Below are 20,809 nucleotides of genomic sequence, written 5' to 3'. Positions count from 1 at the left end.
TGATGCTTGAAATTGATATTATTGTCCTTGTATAATGGTGATGGTGGGGATTTTCTCACATGTCAAAATAATAGTTCTGTCCAGGTAGGTGTGCAAACAGAAATTTACAAGGTTGATTTTAATTGTGTAGTTCAGCGAGGAAGGAAAAATGTCCTCTTCTAATCTTAAATGTGATCGTATTAAGTTCTGAAACATTATGGTTGATATTCCTCAAACCTCTGAGCAAATGTCCTAAGCTTGTCTGTTGTAATTATCCAGGTAGATATCTATATTCTTCTTAAATCTTTCCTCAGTAGTGAATACTGCAGGTTTAGTAGGTGCTGTATAGTGTTTCTCCACTGTTTATCCCTTAAAATTTTTTTAAAATTATTACATCATATTTGCTAAAACTTGTAATACTTTTATGACTCTACCAGGATTCTGTCAGAAACTTATTTCTGTAATTGGCTAAATCTCCTTTTACCAGGATGTTCTAGTAAATGCACTTTTGGTAATCACTTTATCTCTTGAGATTTAAAATGTTGTTTTAGTCTGAAAAATGATTTAAAAAACAAAAAAAACAAGCATTGTGATGTTCCATGTTCATTTCTCACTGATTCCACATCATATTTGCTCAGTTCTAAGTAAAGATTCTTTCCTACCTGCCAGCCCTAGAAACATTTCTTGGGAACTTGGTCATGCGCTGCCCACGAAAAGTCTTGAAACAGTCTGTTGTTGGCACACGCTCTAGGTTAGAATCAGCTCTCTCTTTTAGAGTTGAACTGGATTTGGAGTGCTCACTGAAATAAAGTTAGTAAAAGGAGTAAAAACTTAATTCAGGTCCTGATTTTAGAAATACTTGTCCAGTGAAATACTTCTGATTGTCAGAAGCTGGGAGTGGATGACCGGGAATGGATCACTTGATGATTGCTTGTTCTGTTCATTCCCTTTGAAGTACCAGGCATCTGCCACTGTTGGAAGACTGGACACTGGACCCATTGGTCTGACCCAATGGTCAGACCCTTCTTATGTACGTATATGTGTGTTTGCAAGATTGGGGCCTTAGGTCCTAGTTCTTCAGTGAGTTTTATGACCACGCAATGCCATAATCAACCACAAGTGATACTCTGTGCAGGCACAAGCATCTGCCTACATCGGGGTGGGCATACATTTTGGCCCGAGGGCCACATCTGGGAATAGAAATTGTATGGCAGGCTATGAATGCTCAAAAAAATTGGGTTTGGAGTGTGGGAGGGGGTGAGGTCTCTGGTTAGGGGTGCATGCTCCAGAGTGGGGACAGAAATGAGTTCAGGGTGCTGGAGGGGGCTCCAGGTGGGGGAGTGGAGGGGGGGGGTGAGGGCTCCGGCTGGGGGTGCAAGCTCTGGGGTGGGGCTGGGGATGAGGAGTTTGGGGTGTAGGAAGGTGCTCCAGGCTGGGACTGAGGGGTTCGGAGGGCAGGAGGGGGATCAGGGCTGGGGCAGGGGTTGGGGTGCGGGAAGCCATAGGAGCTGGAGGGGGGCCATGGTGCTGCTCCCCAGCAGGAGCTCGAGGGCCGGATTAAAACGGCCGGATCCGACCCGTGGGCCATAGTTTGCCCATTCCTGGCCTACATGGTGCCCAAAGCAGGATGGGGGGGTCTTAGCAGCAAGCTGATGTGATTCTGACTCTATAAAGGGATGAGATCTGTTAAATTAGACACTTTTCAGAGCAAAGCCCCATGTTAGAAAGAACTGTTTTCTCTGTTGGTTGTGGAATGTAGCTTCATATGTCTCAGACTTCCCTGATGTATGCTAGAATTATGCCGGTAATGTAACATTTTGCCTCAGCCTTTGTCATCTGATCTGTACATGTGCTCTTCTCAAACAGACATACATTGAACTTCTCGACATTCCCTATAATCAGATTTTACCCCCCTCCCTTTTTTTATTTTGGTAGCTGGAACTGCTTTTGCAACTGCACTACACTTTTTTGCAAAACCTGTTTCTTACTCTAGTTACTTATACAACATTCGTTTGTTCTAATTGCAAAACAGGCTTCTGTCATTTAAGATAAGCTTTTAATGTTGACCGACAGAATATGCTGGATTTTTACTTTTAGATTTGGAGCTTAAAATAAAATTGTAGCTTTACAATTTTAGGTTCCTTATTTCTGCTTTTTTTCCCCCCTACTTTCAGGTCATTTAATCTCTCTTTCACCATAATTTAATTTGTTAATATTTTGGACAAGAACAACAACAATGATGTCAAAACAAGCCTTCCTCTGCAGTTTGGGCTCTCTCTATTTGTCCCTCCTGTTTCTGTTCCTGCTGATGGATGTCTATGCCAGGCCTGCAAATAATTCTGCCTTAAAAGAGAAAGCGGTTGACAGCAAAGATGAGAATGAGATCCTGCCCCCAGACCACCTGAATGGGGTCAAAATGGAGATGGATGGACATCTTAACAAGGAGTTTCATCAAGAGGTTTTTCTAGGAAAGGAGATGGAAGAGTTTGATGAAGATTCTGAACCAAGAAGGAACAGAAGGAAGCTTATGGCCATATTTTCAAAGTAAGTTATGTTATAGTGTATCAAGAAAAATATGTAACCAATCCCGCTGCATTTATATTTTTCTCTACTTCCTCTATGTTCAGTTAATTAAACTTCTTTGAAAAACAAGCTTGAAAGATTTTTTTGAAGGATGATTACAATGAGAGGAATGAGCAACCTTGCCTAAAGCGTTACATTTATGTTAGTAAAGTATTCAACTAACTTAGGCCCTGACCCTTTAAACTAATCAGTGGGGCTTAAGATGTGCGGTTCTCCGCACCTCCAGTGCCCATGCAGAACCACTTTAATCAGCTTTCAGAATTGGGGCCTTAGATTGTTGTTAAAATCCACCACAGAAAATGAAATTCCCACGTGAAAAAAATTAATGTTAAGTAGCTTCTTGGATTACTAAAATTGAAAGATTTTAGGAGGTTTTTTTCCCCCCTCCAAGAAGCTTGTTTACTTCTTGGATTTTGAGTGCTTTGGGTATAGTCAGGCTCATTTTCTAGTCTCATGCATTAGTGTAGTAGAATTTTCCAAAGGATAGGGCGCTGCACTGTGAATTGGAAAACATGGGTTCTGTTCTATACTCTGCCACTGGACCTGCACTGTGACCTTAGGGAAGTCACTTCATTTCTCTGTTACTCCGTTTTAATCGATGCGTAAGTATATGTTGTTTAGGGCTGCTGTTGGGCCTGGGCTTACTTCCCTTCTGGTATGATCCACAGAAATACTATCAGGGGAAAAGAAAATATTGTGGAGAGAATCAGGACTAAAGAAAAAAGACAAACTCAGCAAAAAGCTCACTTTCCCATAGCATGTATAGTCCCTTTTTGTTCAAAAGCCTCTTGAAGTTGATACTATGTCTGACTCTTTTTTTTCCTTGTATTTTATATGTTTAAATGATTAAATAACTCCTGTAACCTTAGTATCTTGGTCCATCCCAAGTATTTATAAACTGAAATAATTTCTCTCCCTTTCTTCATTCTTCATGAGTTCCTGAAGAGGTTACAAAATTCTGTTACTGCTGCAGTTAAACATATGTAGGCAACTCCCCAGAGCTTAGAAAGGGAAGTATAATGAAAGGTAAGGTATAATATTTAAATTATGACACCATGCTAAACATCATTACTTGAAGGTCCTCAGACTAGATGGGCTTTTATTCTAATGTAACAAAAAAAAATTAATCCTATTTTAAGCATAAAAATGTGCCCACTTTTTGTATTTGTTTATAAAGCACCTTTCGTTCTATTAGGAGAGGCTTAAATCAATAACTAGATAAATTCCTATTTTAGCAGACCTGGAAATCAGTGCAGTAAAGTGCACTTGTGTAAGTTTTAAGACTAGAACATATGAAGAATAAAACCACAGTGAATTGTCACTACCACTAGATGGCAGAGTTGCTTCTCTTTGTGTTTTGTGACCGTGGATTTATTTGTTATAACAGTGTAGACTGAGTTGGTACTTCTAATATTTGTAGGTAATTCTGGTGGCAGTAAAAAAAGATCTTGAATATGTGAAGTTTTTTCATTTTGTTTAATTGTGCTGGAGTTGGCAGGGAGGCTTTGAAATCAATTTTTATTGGAACAGTTTGTAATTGAGTATCTGGCAATGATGGAGGTGACTATGCATTTGCAATTTTGAAGACTGCTGATTTCCCCAGATATTTCTGTTTATCACCATGCAGCAATTCTATTCTTTAGCCACTGCAACACTTGGAAAACAGGGTGTTGCTTCTTCAGTAGGTGCTGTCAATGCAACTCCATTGAGGGTGGTTGTTTTATTTTTTTTTTTAAGGTCCTCATTTAGCATTCAGTTCTCCCTGCCAAACAAAGCAATCTACTCCATGAAATGTCTGATTTGCAATTCCTGGGAGCAGGATAGTTCTGTGGTGTGCTGTAATGACACCACCCCTCTCATTAGAGCTCTGCGCGGATACAAATTTTGTATCTGCGCAATCTGCAAAAATGATCTGCGGATATCTGCATCAATGGATATAAAGCAAATATCCGTGGATTTACAGGACTCTAATTATCATTACAAGGAATGCATTTTGTAATAGTTACTATTACACCTTTAAAATGCTGTATCACTAACTAAACTTTACAGCACTCCTATGAGATGGTCACTTATTGTTCTACTTTTAAACCTAGGAAGAACTGAGGCACAGATGTTAAGAGGATTGCTCAAGGGTAAAGAGAGTTTGTGTCAGACTGGGGAGTTCCTGGCAACTAATGAAAAGGAGTACTCGTGGCACCTTAGAGACTAACAAATTTATTTGAGCATAAGCTTTTGTGAGTTACAGCTCACTTCATTGGATGGTTTGCTTGGATCATAGCTCTTTTTTATGGTAGACTGGAACCTTGCAGAACTTTTTGTCTCTTTAGCCAGTGCAACAAACCCAGTTCTGAAAACGTAACTTACTAATGAAAAATTGTGCTGTATTCTCAACAGCAGATGTCTGAAAGGGTTAACACACAGCTTATTTTTCAAATGCTAACCAATTTGTATACTTATCCTGGCTTACCCTTCTACACTTAAACTAAAATCATTTATTGCTAATCTGCTGTTCAACCAATCACTCCACTGACAGTTTTACAAATTAAGGATTTATTGTTAAGCCTGTATCAAATAAACATTTGGCAATAACGAAACTGAAAGCTGATTAGCAGATTCAGATGTTGATTAGTGACTTTTGTAAATCACAAATTGCAGTCTCCCTTTGCTTTTATCTATTTGTTGCAATGGAGGCTGCCTTGGTAGGTCAAAAGCAGTTTGGCCACCTCTGTCCTGACCTTAGAAATGATTATCGACCTAATTCACGTGCTTTTCCACATTGTGCTCCCTCGGTGAGATCAGATTAGAAGGTTTGCCAAATTCTTTAGGGAATTAAAGAAGCTTGTTTTCCAGATGTACTCCTAAAGATTGAGTTAGAAGATAAAAATGACCTTCCTTTCACCAGGGGTAAGGAGTCTTTGGGAAAAGGAAAATGCCTCTCTTAAAGACTTTTTAAAAAAAAATTACTTTTCTTTTTTAATGAGCAGCAGCTAAAGTTCCTGGATCTATTTATATGCCACTTGGAATGGTACCCTCAAAGTGTGTAGCATGTTGTCTAATGGGGTGATTAAGGAACAAGGTGAGACACTATTCCTTTTCTGGAAAAGGTAACTCAGAGGTAGAGTTTTTATCCTATCCACATTCTTCTAGATAAATTAGTAACTATTGGATCTTTTAGGCTCTTATCAAAACAGGCATGTTTTCAAATCTAAAGACTGAGACAGAAATTTGAAACTCTGAGACGAGTGGGTAAAAGCAGCAGTTGCTGTATGAGGGAGTAATCTTGTATAGGTCCAGTTTTACATGGAGATGGAGATTGAGACTGGAGATGAGACGGTTTCCCCCCACCCGCTCCCCTGCATCCTCCCATGTCTTGTACAATTGGGGGATGCTGTCTTTTTAAATGGATAACTTGACCCAATAGCTAGATATTTAACTGATGCTGTCTTTGAACCAACAACGGGGCTGAAGTGACTAAAGTTCAGGGGACTAGAATTTTTTTTCTCTAATTTTGAGCCTAGAATTTTTTATATTTAGCGAAGTACAGCTAAAGCCCCTTTAATGGACTGGTGTTTAGAGTAAACTGTGCCCAAAGTAGATCTGTCAGCTCTGTTCTGCAGCTGACTCTTCTTTAAATATATTAAAATAAACGTGTTATTTTCATGTTCTACTTGACTTTTCCCATACCAGAAAATTTGGTTGGCCTTGTCTGTTATTTTCTGGTATCACTCCTATCAGCCAAAGTGTGCTTTGATCAAGTTAATTAGGGACACAGCCATTCTTTCATACAAAATAGTAGCTGACATTTTTGTGGTCAGTAATTAATATGTTTTTGATCAAATGCAGTTTGTCTTGTGGGGTAAACCCAATGATGTAATTTGCTGAATATCTAATTGGAACTTAATGTAACTTTCAGATATGAAAAATACAAATTTTATAATATGATTAGATTTTGCACATCAACCATCTATAACAAACTAGACCTAAGAAGTAAGAATACATGCCTATGAAATGTCTCACCATTGTAGCTGTTCCAGCATTCATACGTTATGTAATATTTAAAAATGATGGGGATGAGCTAGACAAAATGTGGTGATAAGTTCTGTGTTCAATGCAGCACAGACAGTTGCAGTCTCATTGCATTTTAACTAGTCCTCTTCTCATATTAGCCTGTACGGTTTTCTAAGGCTGTGTTCCTTGTGATACAGTTTAGGTTTCTTTGAATTATATTCATAAACTTTTTTTTTCTTTTCAGAGATTTTCGAGAGCCTGGAATAGATAAGATTATATAATTGAAGAGAGTAAGGTATTTGTCATAACAGTCTTGGCTTCTGTTTCTGAGGCTACTCTCACTTAGTGGAGATAAGATGTCTCGCTAGCACAGAGTCATTCTAAATGTAGTGACTAAATATGTATTAAAAACAGACTGTTCCAGTACTTTTGGTGGCGTCACCAGGGGGCGGTGGTGTTTTCTGGGTTTTTTTGGGTGTCTGGGGACGTAAAAAAAACCCAGTGAATCTGGTACTAAGGTATTAAAGGCTCTTCATTCTCTGTCCAATTACTGAAAAAGAAAGCAGGGAGAGGTACAGCAAACTTCAATTTCTCCCTGTGATAAGAGCAAAGTTATTTTTAATTATCAGGTTCCACAGGGGAATTAACTGAGAGGGTATGATCTTCAAGATTCAGACATACGAATGGGCTAATTGATTTAAACAGTAACTTGCCTGTTGTAAAGACTTGAGATATTTTCATAAATTCTGAAACCTGGATGTTAAGTAAAGTCTTTTTTTTTTATTATTATTATTATTATTAAACAAACTACTTAATTTTTTTATTCTTGTTATGGAAAAAGCATACTAAATTGAATTTCTGGGTCAACGCAAAAAACTCCATATTTATCTGTCTCTAAAACCAACGACAACAAAAAAGTCCCCTGAATTGTTTCCTGGTGGAAGTACACTGGGATAAGGGCTAATTTTGACAAGACATCTGTCATTGAAGTCTTGGCCAAAAATGATCACTTTATGCAGAAATTCCTGCTGCATATCATTAGAACATAAGATTATCATAACATATAAACATATCTGCTTATCTTTTTATCTTTCCGTAAGAAGGTGAGTATCTGGGCACTTGATGGGCGAAGAAGTGTGTTAAGATATTCAGTATTCAATGTGTGGCCATACCATGAATTACCATAGACTAGACTGGATGCCAGAATTCAAATCACAAATCTCAGTTGTAAAGGGTGGGCTTTCTTAGTTTAATTAAATTAAATCTGTTTTGTAGTTTGAATTTAGTAATTCCATTTCAGTAATGTAGTACATGTGGTTTCCTGTCAGGATGTCTTTGTGGTAATAACCTACCACTGTGCGTGTCTGGAAAGTGAGTATTCACCTTTTTAATTGCTCATATTTTGCTAATATCTCCTACCCCTTGTAAGCACACACATTTGGCAATTGAATGCCAGTCCTTGACTAATCATTCATGGGGTCCCTAGCCAGAAAACTTACATCCTGTTTGCTTCCAGTATGTGTAGGGGTAAGGTTGTTTCCCTCTTTCTCCTGTGAAACTCCTGAGCTCACTCCTTCTTGAGGCTGAGCATGTGGGGTTCGTACAAGCACTGAAAGGGAAGAGGCTGAACTTTAGTGATGCTTGTAAGCTCTCATAGCATTTGAGGTCCATTATTCTTATCGCTCAGAATAGAAGTAGGGGAGTGGTTATGCTGGGGATTGCCAAAACCAATGGAGTGTTTTAATGTATAGTTAAAAAGGGCATAATTTGGGGATAATGTTGAAGTACATCTGGTATACCTAATCACAATTTTCATTTATAATGTCATTGCCTATCCTTTTGTGAGGGAAGGCAGATGATGAGATTATAGCCATAGCAGTGGTAGATTTGAACAATTATACTGAAAGTAGAATGAAGCTCAGGGAACATGTTAGCTTGCTTGTTGTTATGAAGATAGACTTTTAGATTTGATGGGTTGTTTAGCTAAAAACCTTACCTACCTTGATAGTTGTCCTATTTGTCATGATCTGTGTATTTTTAAAGTATGCTACATCTAGAGATTTAAAGAAGTTGTCTAGCAAACTCTTATATATCACTTTAACTGTAAATAAATGACATTGTTCTCATTATTAAATATTACCTTTTGAGTCTGGTTTTCATTATCTGTATGCAATGGGAATAGTCTTGTTCTTAAATAAACTGTATTTAGAGCTAATGGAAATTGCTAGTCTGACAATCTTAATATATACAGCAGGAGCAATGCAGTCTTCCCCAAATGGCTATGTCAGTGTGCCTGGAAACCTGATGTGGGGAATGGACTCTAGTTATAAGAAGGGAGTTCAGTCATTGACCTGTTTGCTGAGATTGCCACAAAGGTCCAGTTGTGATGCTTTGTGATGTGGACTCCTGCTGGGCGGAAAATAGGCTGAGATCACCAAGCTCATTTCATGTAGGCCACTGGATAACTCTCAGTTGGTGGCTGGTTTTTGTTACTTTGGTCAGTACTGTGCTTGATTCACTACAAATAAATTGGATTTCTGTAAGTAAGCCTTCTCCTATGGAACACCTGTAATAAGGCCACATTTGTTCCTTTTAACAGAAATACTGTGTTTATCTTTAAAGGCCCGATATAAACATTAATACTAATATTTCTTAACTATTTTTGCTGTGCATGGACAATGAAATATGGTACATGCGTACTCCCTGACTCTCCCTTATATCTGAACTTATTGCCACCAGTTAAGAGTGCTAACCTTGACTGGGTTTATTTGCTTATTAAGTGTAATGGTATTTGTAACAGTTTTTGTGAATTACACTGGATGTCACTAAAGTGCATTCAGACCATGGCACAGTTATCACATATTGCAGCAGCTACCATCTATTTTTGGAAATCTGTAATTTTCTTGTGGAAAAAGCACACAGTTTAGTGAACTATAATGTAATATCATTTGTCTTGTATTTTATGTTGTTGAGAACTCAGGATTATTGTCAGAGGAAGGTGTTTCAGTCTGACTTCTTATTCTGGAAACAATTTCTTGGAGAGATTTCTACAGAATTTATGAAATGCTACATTAATTTTTGCTGTAATATTAATGGTATTTCTTGAAGAACAAGAGGAACCAATGTATTTATCAGAGCTGATGCATGACAGTGTTGAAAGATTATCAACCTGCATCAGGCATTTTCCACCCAGAGACAACTGAGGAATGTCTACGCTGAGTTGTGTTTCTTCTGTATATTTTGTTCACTTTACATGGAAGCTTAAATTCTCTTAAGATCATGTAGGCTACAGTTCTGTGGAATATACATTATTTCTGAACTAAGATCTGGGTTTTTTCCCCTTTAGCTGAACACTTTGCTGTCGTCTTCTCAGAGCTCTTAGCAAAACTTTCTCTATTACTTAAATATTTGTGAATTGTAGGCTGTACTAGTATCATTTGTCATCTTTGTTTGTACAGCTTTAGCCCCATGTTACCCAGTAGCTAACCTTTCATTACTATTACTGGGAATCCTTTTCAATAGTCCATTCTAAATAAGATATCTACATGCACTATTATTTTGATGGTCCATTCTGCCTCTTAGATTATAAGCTCAGAGCAGGGACCATGTCTTGTTCTGTACAGTTGTAAGCGCACTGTTTGCCTAAAAAATATGATGCTTTATAGATGTCAAAAGGAATATGGCCAGCCTTACCACTGGGTGTACCAATTCATTGAATCAATATGTCTGGATGATTCTTGGGAACCACAGTGGTGAAGAAAAGCAATACCATATAGAGAACTGAGGAATGGGTTAATGGGCCATTAGAGGCAAATGCAAGAATGCTGCCTTTTTACAATCACTAAATGGACAGTCTTATTTGGGAGCCATTATTAAATTTCTATATTGAATAGAGGTCATGTGCAGTGACTGTAGGCTTCTGGTCTGGTCTAATGCAATTGAGAGGTGTCAAAGTTAAGGATAAAACTTTCTGTTGCCATTTTGTTACTTATTCAGTACCAAAATATCACAAATATCATTACTCGGGTAGCTTAACTATAATGTATGTACAAGTGTGATGAACATATTTTACTATTGTCAGCTCTAAATTACTGCTTGCCACAGTGAGTCTGATATTCCATGTGTGCATGTACTTACATTGTGAGAAAACAATACAGTATTTAAAAACTTTAATGTTGCACTTTTTAATACAGATGAATATTTAAAAAGATCAGATGTTTGGGTTGTTCTAACTGTAACATTTGAGTTGACATTTAAAGGTGGAGGAACGTATTAAATAACCTAAGTGTCAATGATAAAATTTATGAAGTCTTAAGATAGTGATGAAAACAGATAAAAGATGAAGTGAAGCCTGTGTCTGTATACGCTTCTTAAAATTTTAACATGGGTGGTTTTGGTATACTTTAAATAGGTTCTTAAATGTCAACAAAATGTCTTCTATTTTTGATGCTCACTTACATTTGGATTGTTGATATGTTCAGAAAAGGGACTCTAAAAATGACATTTGGGTGATGGTACTTATTCTCATTTCATGATATATTAAATTTGCGTAACTGAAATATGATTTAACAACTGCCAATGGTACAGTCTCATCTGTTCTCTAAAAACTGAGCAAACTTCTTGCTCTTTTATCCATCATTGCCAACAGACTTTACAATTAGCACATATCTTGCAATTTGGTCAATGAGTCTGAATGTAATATAGATTACGGTTCTGCACTTGACCAGTAGTGAACATAGAAATATCTTGTCTTTGTACTAAAAAAGGAAAGCAGATGTGACTGGCGAGACTCACAGGGAGCAGATGTCCATTACCTCGGTTTTAACTTTTTTGTAAGATCGCTTTTCAGTCAACCATCCTATAAACATGTAGAAACAATGGTTGTCTTCATGGATCAAGGGTTAAAAATAATCATTAGAAGACCTTCTGGATATCTTTTAATGTTACAGCAATAACATTAAAGGAATTGAGAAACCTTTTTAGAGGCTCATGCACCAAGGTTTTTCACTTTATTTTCATTCTCTTAATGACTATAGCTTTTTCTAATAAATGGTTAAGCATAAGGGGCATCTCATCTTCCCAGTAAATGAAGGAGAGTTTATGAATTTAATAATAAAAAAGGAGGGGGAAAGAATGCTAAATCCTGAAAGTCAGCAAGAGACAAGCTTGGAAGTACACTGAATTGAGATATTGCAGTGAACTCAGAGGAAGAAAGGGTCTAGAAGGAAGCAAGAAGTAAAAGATGCTGAGACATCTGCACTAGTGAGAGTCTACAATAGCAAGCAAGTTGAAAAATCAGAAACAATTACACTTTAAGTTTAGGAAAGGTAGAGTTAGCATAGCATGGACCATGCAGTGTACTCCTGTCTGGGATTTCTTTATTTAAAAAAAAAAAAAAAAAAAAACTTTGCAGTTTTTAAAAGCTGGGTAGATGTTGCCAACTTACAGGATAATGAAAGATAATTAAGCACCTTACTTCATTGGGCAGTCCCACGAACATTGTTCTTCACTTGAGAAGAGCAAAAAGGCTGACTGCTGCAACTGAAGGAAAACAGCGTGGCGTACTTAGAACACGATGGCCGTCCTGAACAGTGAAAGAAATAAACTTAAATGAAAATAACTGATCCTATTAAGGGAGTTTGTCTCATTCTGCCCACTCATCTATTCAGACTTTACATTTAGCCATTTTTAACTTCCCAGGTAACTTTATAGCTGTCTCTGAAATGTTTACTCTTCAGTCAATGGCTCAGTGTTAAATAATATATTACTCAAGTAGTGAGTAATATTTTTTTCTGTAATTAAACTGAACCATCTCACTTCTGTTTTAACTGTCTTCTGTTCATGTTAGTGGGCAGTGAAGTGACATGTCTAGTGTTTTGGGGTATTTTTGGACTCTTAACTGTTCTTATATCTTCCTCTGCAGGGTAGATATTAATAGGGACAAAAAAATAAGTGCTAAAGAGATGCAGCGTTGGATCATGGAGAAGACAGAAGAGCATTTCCAGGAAGCTGTGGAAGAGAACAAAATGCATTTCCGAGCTGTGGACCCTGATGGTGATGGTAGGAGAACAACATTTATCTTGTGAAATAGTCATTCTAGGGCATCTAAAAACATTATAGCTAGAGGTCAGACTGACTATGGGCTACACATTTAATTGCTCTGAAACACTCACCATAGGCCAAATCCTAATCCGGGGTGGCCAACCTGTGGCTCCAGAGCCACATGTGGCTCTTCAGAGGTTAATATGCGGCTCCTTGTACGGGCACCGACTCCAAGGCTGGAGCTACAGGTGCCAACTTTCCAGTGTGCTTGGGGGTGCCCACTGCAGAACCCCTGGCTCTGCCACAGGACCTGCCCCCACTCCACCCCTTCCTACCCCCTCCCCTGAGCCTGGCATGCCCTTGCTCTCCCTCCCCCAGCCTCCTGCATGCCATGAAACAGCTGATCGGGAGGGAGGGGGAGGCGCTGATCAGCGGGCTGCTGGTGGGTGGAAGGCTCAGGGCGCGGGATGTGGGGGCTGCTGATGTATTACTGTGGCTCTTTGGAAATGTACATTGGTAAATTCTGGCTCCTTCTCAGGCTCAGGTTGGCCACCCCTGTCTTAGTCCCTTTGAAGTCCATGAGACCAGTTTCATCCTTACATTTGTATCATTCATTGGGGAGGACAATAGAGGATTTTTCTTCTCTGAAGACTTGACTGCACTAGGAGAAACTTTCTTAATATTTTCCATGATTGCTATCTCTGGTTCAGCTTTACCAACATTAGTAATATTGGGAGCTCTCATTTGCTCCCACAGTCACTTTTAACGTCATGTATATCATGTAACCTTGCTCAGAGCAGGTCTAATTGACTATTTAAAAACGCATATCAGTATTGGGGCTTCCAACATTACTAATGCTGGCTGAGATGTGCTGGTGTTGGCAACGGTCGGAAATTAAAAAAAAAAAAAAATCCCCAGGGTTATCAGGGCCTTAGAGTTGGTGTTTTATTCACTTTGATTTCTTTCAAGAGAGCAGATTCAATGATAACACGGTAAGGCAAAAGCAGTATAGTTAACCAGATAAACGTAGCTATTAGATCTTTGATCACTCTCTGGGAAGCTACTTAGTTTATAATATAAAACACTTAAAAGGAACTTAAAAGAAATTTAAAATGGTTGTCATGGAGTCAGATTGAATCCTTAGGCAGTCCTACGCATTAAAAATAACATAGGGACCAAATTCTGCCCTTGGTGATGCGTGTGAGCTCTCATTGATCTCCAAAGACATAATTTTGACCCTTAGAATGGACAGCTATAGGAATATTTCAGGCCTTACCTTTGTGGAAAGGAACCCTAGTCCACTTTGAGGAGGATTGGTTGGGAGGTATTTTTGCCATATCGCTGCTCCCAGTGAAATTTACAAGGGTTGGGTGGTTATGAGTAAATGTGAATGGATGTGGTTCTTACAGATTGCAGATGTGTAAAGGGTTTTAATAAATGATTTCAAAAGAAACAAGACCAGAAGCTTGGATTTTAAAATGTTAGACTATTTTTGATGTCTGAGATATGTCTCTGTCTTACAGGCCATGTGTCTTGGGACGAGTATAAAATAAAGTTTTTGGCAAGCAAGGGCTTTAATGAAAAAGAGATTGCAGAGAAGATGAAAAACAATGAAGAGCTAAAAATTGATGAAGAAAGTAAGTATTTTCAGTTGCTGATACCAGCATATTTTGCCTAAGAAAAGCATTGTACTGCTCCAGTTCTTTGACCAGCAGTAAATTGGCTGAACTGGCAGCTTAGAAATCAAGACTCAGTACAGGACTACTGTTCCAGCTGTAAGACTGCATCTACTTTGGCTTTGAAAGGAGACAGAGGTGAAATGCCACAGAAGCTGCTACCAAGAATGAAGAGAGGAAAGGAGCTGAACGTTAAACACCACCTTGCATGATCAGGTCCTTGAGAGCCCTCTAATCCTATAAAGATTGGGCCCTACATTTTTAGGATCACTGGATTTCAGTTTTGCAATTTTCACCTTTTTAGCTGTGATTTATAAACTGGGAAATTCACTTCAATAGAATGGCAAGATGGAGGGGTGGGGGGTGGGGTGGGGGGGAAGGCAGAATAAATTAGTTATTGTGCCCAATATATTCTACAGCAAGTGCAGATTAGCCCAGGTCATTGTTTACTTTGAGAAGTAGGAATGGTCATGTGAAAAAAGAAATACAGCATAGCCCCATTTATCCAGTCTAAATGGGACTGGGACCAGATTGATGAGCTGGAGAATGGGAACATGCAACACTGCAGCACCATCTAGCAGCCACAGGAGAGAGTGCCTGCTTCTGGACCTCTGCGAGAGCTGGATAATGGAGGGTTGGATAAATGGAGTTCTACTGTGAATTCTTTTTCTCTATCCTGGGCTGGGTTGTGTGCTGGGTTGGTACAATAGCTTTTCGTTTCTGAAGACTTAAGGTCAAATTCTTTGTCCAAAGTGAAGGTTGGTTAGGCAGTCTCAACTTTGTCTTCATTCATCCAGTGTGCCCTGTGATGCTGGCAAACCAGGGGCCAGCTCTTACCAAGTCTATAGGTGTCAGCTGAGTACTGACAAATTCATAGCTGGAAACCAGACCAGATCATCTATATGTTGCTGCGCACCCACCTCCCTACCCCTTGACTCAACACATTCAGTTGCAATTTCTGCAGCCTCCATAATTGTGGAAGGTTGTAACTACCCATAACAACTGCTCCTGTACCATCAGATGAGTTTTTCATAGCCCCTGACCCTATTATCAATTTTTCATAAAATTACACATTTTATGCACATATTCAACACAAGTGATACTGTCAAACATTTTAAGATTCCTATACTTCAAATCGATAGGACTCAGATGTAATCTTAAACCTTTTCAATATATTTTCTTTAAATTTCTTATACATCTTAGCATCACCCTCCTCTGTATCATTAAAAACTCATCTTGCCTCCCCAGTTATTCTGGTCAAGAGGATTGGTATCCACTTATCCTTTGGAATCTTGTGGATACCATACAGTCGCTCAGAGATGGACAGGAACTCCTCTGTACAGTCAGTCTCTTGATAAATTGGGCAGGCTTTCTCCCTGTGCGGAGGTATACTCACTCGCTGGGGATGCTGCTTTTGCTCCTCCAGCTCTTTGAGCTGCAATGTGTGAGCTTCCATCTGTTTCTGGTGTGCTCTCTCCTCAGCTTCTAGTTCCATGCATCTTTCGTGAGCTTCCTCCTCCACCTCCTAGGTTTCTGTCTTCTCCTTGATCTGCAATTCCACCATCAGTCTCTGGTGCTCACGTTCTTCCTGGGTTGCCCGGAGCTTCAGCCGTACCAGTCAGTGGCCGTGGCATCTGGGGCAGAAGGTATTCGTGCCCCACCTCTATTCCTTTCCCTGCTGCCTAGTCAAAACGTATGCACAAAGCGCTCAGTTGCAGATTCGAAGCTATCCTTTCAGGACTTTTCAAGGGGGGTAGGGGCAAATCCCAAGGGAAGGGAAATCCCCCTGTCCCCCAGGTTAAGAGGGGGGAGGAGGGGTCTAGAAATAAACCTAACCCCAACTTTAATGAAAAAAACAAAACAAAACAAAACCTCAAGGGAGGCCAGATTTTAAAGCCCCTTACCCGAAGGCAAGGCAGTTAGTCTGCTACACTGCTTGGATCCCAGTGTGATGAAGTTAGGCTGGACAGTTATAAAGAGAGTGGTGGGTTTTGTTTTTGTTTTTTTTTTGTTTTGTCCCAGCCAAACCAGGTTTTTATTGTATACCTGCCACATTCAACTACAAAGACCAGAACCAGTCCAGAACGTCAAAGCTCAGGGCTACCACCCATACAGATGAGACCTTCGTTCTTAAGACAGAAAACTCTTGGAGATGGCTAGGAAAGCACTCCTATCACCAACACACTCTGTGGAAGGCAGGTATACTAATTCTAGAATGATAAAAGCCCTTTTCCCTATAAGCTGAAAAGGGGTTACCTCTGGTCAGCTAGGGACATATGAGTCCAGTTAAGGGCTGCCTGAGACCTTTTAAAAACCCCTTCTCTTGTGAGAGAGGAGGAGAGGCAAGCTGCTGAAGGGCTAGTGGGAGTAGGGAGAAAGCCTTCTCTAGGGTAGGAGGCTGCACTCCTTCCTACATGGAAAGCTACCTAACTGCCTGTTTAGGGGAAGGACCGGCACCTTGGGGCCAGTAACAAGGTTACCCCACCCCCAGAGAGGGGGTAATAAAATATATTCCCCTTTGTTTTGTGTTATGAATTTGTTTCTTTTGTTTGGTGGAGAAGTACTTGGGCCTGCCCCGAGACCTACCTCGAAAATAATGAGAAATAAACCCCAAGTGGCGAAATAAACATCATCCAGAGTGGGGCTGATTTACTCCAGCCCACTATCAGATAGGGAAGCTCTGAGCCTGGCAAAGTGGATGAGGTGCTTTGCGACTCCAGCCATATAAAATCAAGTTACCCAAAGCTTAGATTCCCCCACAATTTACACTCCCGACCCTTGGTGTTAGTGCCACGACCATTGCCCCAGGCTCAGCAGTAGAGGAGGAGGAAGAGCCAGTGAACTATTTAGGACTGAGTCTTGGGAAAGTAATGAAAAATGTATTAAGGATGCTAAGTTAAATGTCATAGATTGTAAGGGCTGGAGGGACACAGCATCCGCAAGTCACTTTGGTTAAGGAGAGTTTGGTGAGAGGAAGACAAAACTCCCTGTAAGAGTTTAAGTGTAATGCTTTGACTGAGTTCTCTGTGACTGTGCCTCTGGCTAAGATCCACCCTGAGCAGGGGAATTTTAAGGGTGAGGTCGTGGTAGCATCAGGAATTTGCTTCCTGCTGATATTTTAATAGGTAGTAACATTTTAGCCATGTCTAAGCAGGTTAATGTTATAACTCGCAGCCAGAAAGAGGGCTCCTCTGTCCACAGACAAAGCAGGGAGGACTGGAAAGGGGCTGGGGGAATGCCCTCAGTTCTTTGTTGAGAGTAATAACTTGTCTTCAGAGGAGGAATTTGAAAATGCCATTGCTGTGGCCAGAATCTGCTCTGAACTTAAGTGAGGCTCAAGAGGAGTTTGTGAAGGCTGAACAAGCCAACCCTTCTCTGGACCAAGAGAGGGTTGCGGCTCAGAATAATACCCCTGCTGGGGAAGAAAAAGGTAGTTTTTTTTGTTTTTGTTTTTTGGTAGAAGGAGACATACTGGTGAGGTTTGCAAGCAGGTAATTGTGCCTGAGAAATACAGAGGAGAGTTGCTGCAGATAACTCATGATTGTCATTCACAGGACACTTAAGAGTGGAAAGAACCTGTGACAGGCTTAAACGGAATTTGTATTGCCCTCACATGTTTGAGACAATACAAAATTACTGTAAGAGTTCTGACTTATGGTCAGAAGTGTAAGAGATTAAAGGGACCCTGCAAGGCCATTTATGCTAATGGCTATACAGCCATTGCCTATAATCAAAGAGGTGTTTACCAGAGTGTCTGCAGATATTGTAGTATCCCTCACTAAGCCTTCCAGGACTGGAAAGAAATATATACTTGGTGTGGCTCACCTGAACCTGAAGCCGCAGTTTTATCTAATATCAAAGCTCCGATGGTAGCCACTGCCCTATTCACCATTTTTAGCAGGTCGGTTTTCGCAGGGAAATTGTCATAGAATCCGAGAAGAGTAGGACTGAAAGGGACTTCACTAGGTCATCTAGTCGAGTCCTCTGCACTCAAGGCAAGACTAAGTAATAACCTAGACCATTGCTGACAGGCGTTTGTCTAACGTGTTCTTTTAAACTTCCAATGATGGAGACTCCACAATCTCCCTAGGTAACTTGTTCAGTGCTTAATTACCCTGACAGGAAGTTTTTTCCTAATGTCCAAACTAAACCTCCCTTGCTGCAATTTAAGCCCATTGCTTCTTGTCTTATCCTCAGAAGTTAAGGAGAACAATATTTCATCTTCCTCCTTGTAACAACCTTTTACGTGCTTGAAAACTGTTACGTCCCCCCTCAGTCTTTTCTTCTCCAGAATACACAAACCCAGTTTTTTCAATCTTTCCTCCTAGGTCATGTTTTCTAGACCTTTTAATAATTTTTGTTGCTTTCCTCTGGACTTCTTTCAATTTGTCCACATCTTCCCTGAAGTGTGGCACCCAGAACTGGACACACTACTGCAGCTGAGCCTTAGCGCAGAATAGAATGGAAGAATTACTTCTTGTGTCTTGCTTAGAACAATCCCAGAATGATCTTTTTTTCTTTTTTTTTTTTTCTTTTTTGCAATAGTATTACACTGTTGACTTTTATTTAGCTTGTGATCCGCTATAATCCTTCCGCAGTACTCCTTCCTAGGCAGTCATTTCCCATTTTGTATGTATGCAATTGATTCTTCCTTCCTAAGTGGAGTACTTTGCATTTGTCCTTATTGAATTTCATCTTGTCAGACCATGGTGCAAACTTCATGTCTGTTATCTTTAAAAAGTTGTGGGAGTTGTTTGAAGTGAAGCATTTAAAGGCTGCCCCCTATCATCCAGAAACTAATGGTCTGGTGGAGAGATTTAATGGAACTTTGAAAGCTGTACTGAAAATGTATGGCACCAGGTGAGAGAAGGAGTGGGATGCGTTACTCCCTTATTTGCTATTTGCATGCAGAAGTGTCCCCCTAGAGTCTTTTGGCTTTGCCTCCTTTGATCTCCTGTATGGGAGACTGGTTAGGGGACCCGTAGATTTAATTCAAGGCTTTGGGGAGGGTAGTACCGAGGAGACAAGACAACCTGTAGGGGAGTATGTCACTTGTTTTAAAGAGAATTTACAAGCTGTGATGGATCTGTTGCAACAGAACCTGGAAAGAAGTCAGGAATCGCAGAAGGCTTGGTATGATAGGCGTGCTGAAGAAAGATCATGTGATATTGATGATTTGGTGTTAGTGCAGATTCTAGTGAGGAAAAACAAAATGCACAATTGTTGGGAAGGATTGTCAAGAAGCCTCATGGCAAGGGAGCTGTACAAACTGTACGTGTCAATAGATGGAAAGCTTACCACAAAACGGAGATGGGAGTGACTATGATTTGTTGTGCTGATAAGGGAACGTTTACTGACCCTTTAATTGATTTGGTCAGGGAGAGTAAGGAAGAGACTCCTCTGGAGAGCACCGAGATGTGGGAGGGTCTGAAAAGCCCCAAAGCAAGAAATGTTAGTCCCTTTAAAGCATCACAGACAGGTATTTTCCAGCTAGCCAAGTTTAACTGACAGGTTGGCACTCTCAGTCAACCACTCCAGATAGCGTGATATGCCCCTCCTCCTCCCCTAAAAAAAAAAAAAAAAAGGTACCACTGCAGTTTTTGCATAGTGGGTGGTCTTTTCTTAGGAGATACTTAAGACTTGGATAACAGAAGATCTGTCAAAGCTGTTAGGATAATGGTGGGTTTGAACTAACACTGTCCCTGTGACTAGCCAGGGTTTTGGGTCTCTTACTCTTATGAGGACCAAATCCAGAAAATAGTCTCCATCTCGGTGCTGAATGCTTCCATTGCTCTTCTGTTTTTGTGGACAAATATATAGCATAGCAAGCTGATTAGTTAGTAAAACAGTGTACGATTTCAGTCCTATTGCAATATTTTTGTTTATTTTGTTTGTTAAAATGATGAGAAGGCGGGATTTGCAATTTGCAGAACATTATCATTTATATATAAACACAAAATATATGCAAGAAACTATATGAAGTGTATACTGTCTGCCTAGCACTCAACGAATACTACAAATATAGCAGCAAAATCAGATCAATTCAAAGCCTTCTCATTTCCATATTATGCAAAAAGAGATTCTTCAAGTTAGTGAGGTTGAACATTGCTCTGTGCCATTCTGCAGTTTTGTGTTGAATCTCACCTGTTGCTGTTCTAAACATGGTTACTGTTTAAGGAGTAATTTCTTTTCCTGTCTCAAAAGTATTAAATTTACTGTTAGTCTTTCCTTGCAGGAATTAGTCATTTGAAAGTGGGTTATGTTTCCACTCATCAAAAGGCAACTAAAATGCAAATAGGCCTTTGAATTTTATGCAATACAGGTGTTTTCCCTGCCATATCTTATGGCATTGTGGTTAACTACAGTTTACAGGAATGCTGATCAGATAAAAATGTTTTAAGATTTGCTGAATAAGGAAATTGTGCGTACAGTTAATTTTAGTACCTGGGCAACAGACAACTGAGCTTTGTTTGAGAAAATTAAACTAATTTGTCTACCACTTCCTGAGGATGAGGACAGGC

General features: G+C 39.7%; 1 protein-coding gene across 1 annotated transcript in view; it reads left to right on the top strand.

The window, feature by feature from the left end:
• The window catches only part of SDF4 (stromal cell derived factor 4), a 33,312-nt gene that overhangs the window by 2,000 nt on the left and 10,503 nt on the right, over positions 1–20,809 (top strand). Inside the window, exons 2-4 of the mRNA XM_074934014.1 lie at positions 2,154–2,523; positions 12,494–12,630; positions 14,136–14,249. Of these exons, the coding sequence (XP_074790115.1) occupies positions 2,216–2,523; positions 12,494–12,630; positions 14,136–14,249 (559 nt within the window). The 5' untranslated portion in view covers positions 2,154–2,215. The remainder of the gene's footprint in view (positions 1–2,153; positions 2,524–12,493; positions 12,631–14,135; positions 14,250–20,809) is intronic.

The sequence above is a fragment of the Natator depressus genome, chromosome 18 (assembly GCF_965152275.1).
Source record: "Natator depressus isolate rNatDep1 chromosome 18, rNatDep2.hap1, whole genome shotgun sequence".
NCBI classification, from domain to species: Eukaryota; Metazoa; Chordata; order Testudines; family Cheloniidae; genus Natator; species Natator depressus.
Note: the sequence above shows the minus strand (reverse complement) of the source record. Positions and strands in the feature narration are given on the sequence as shown.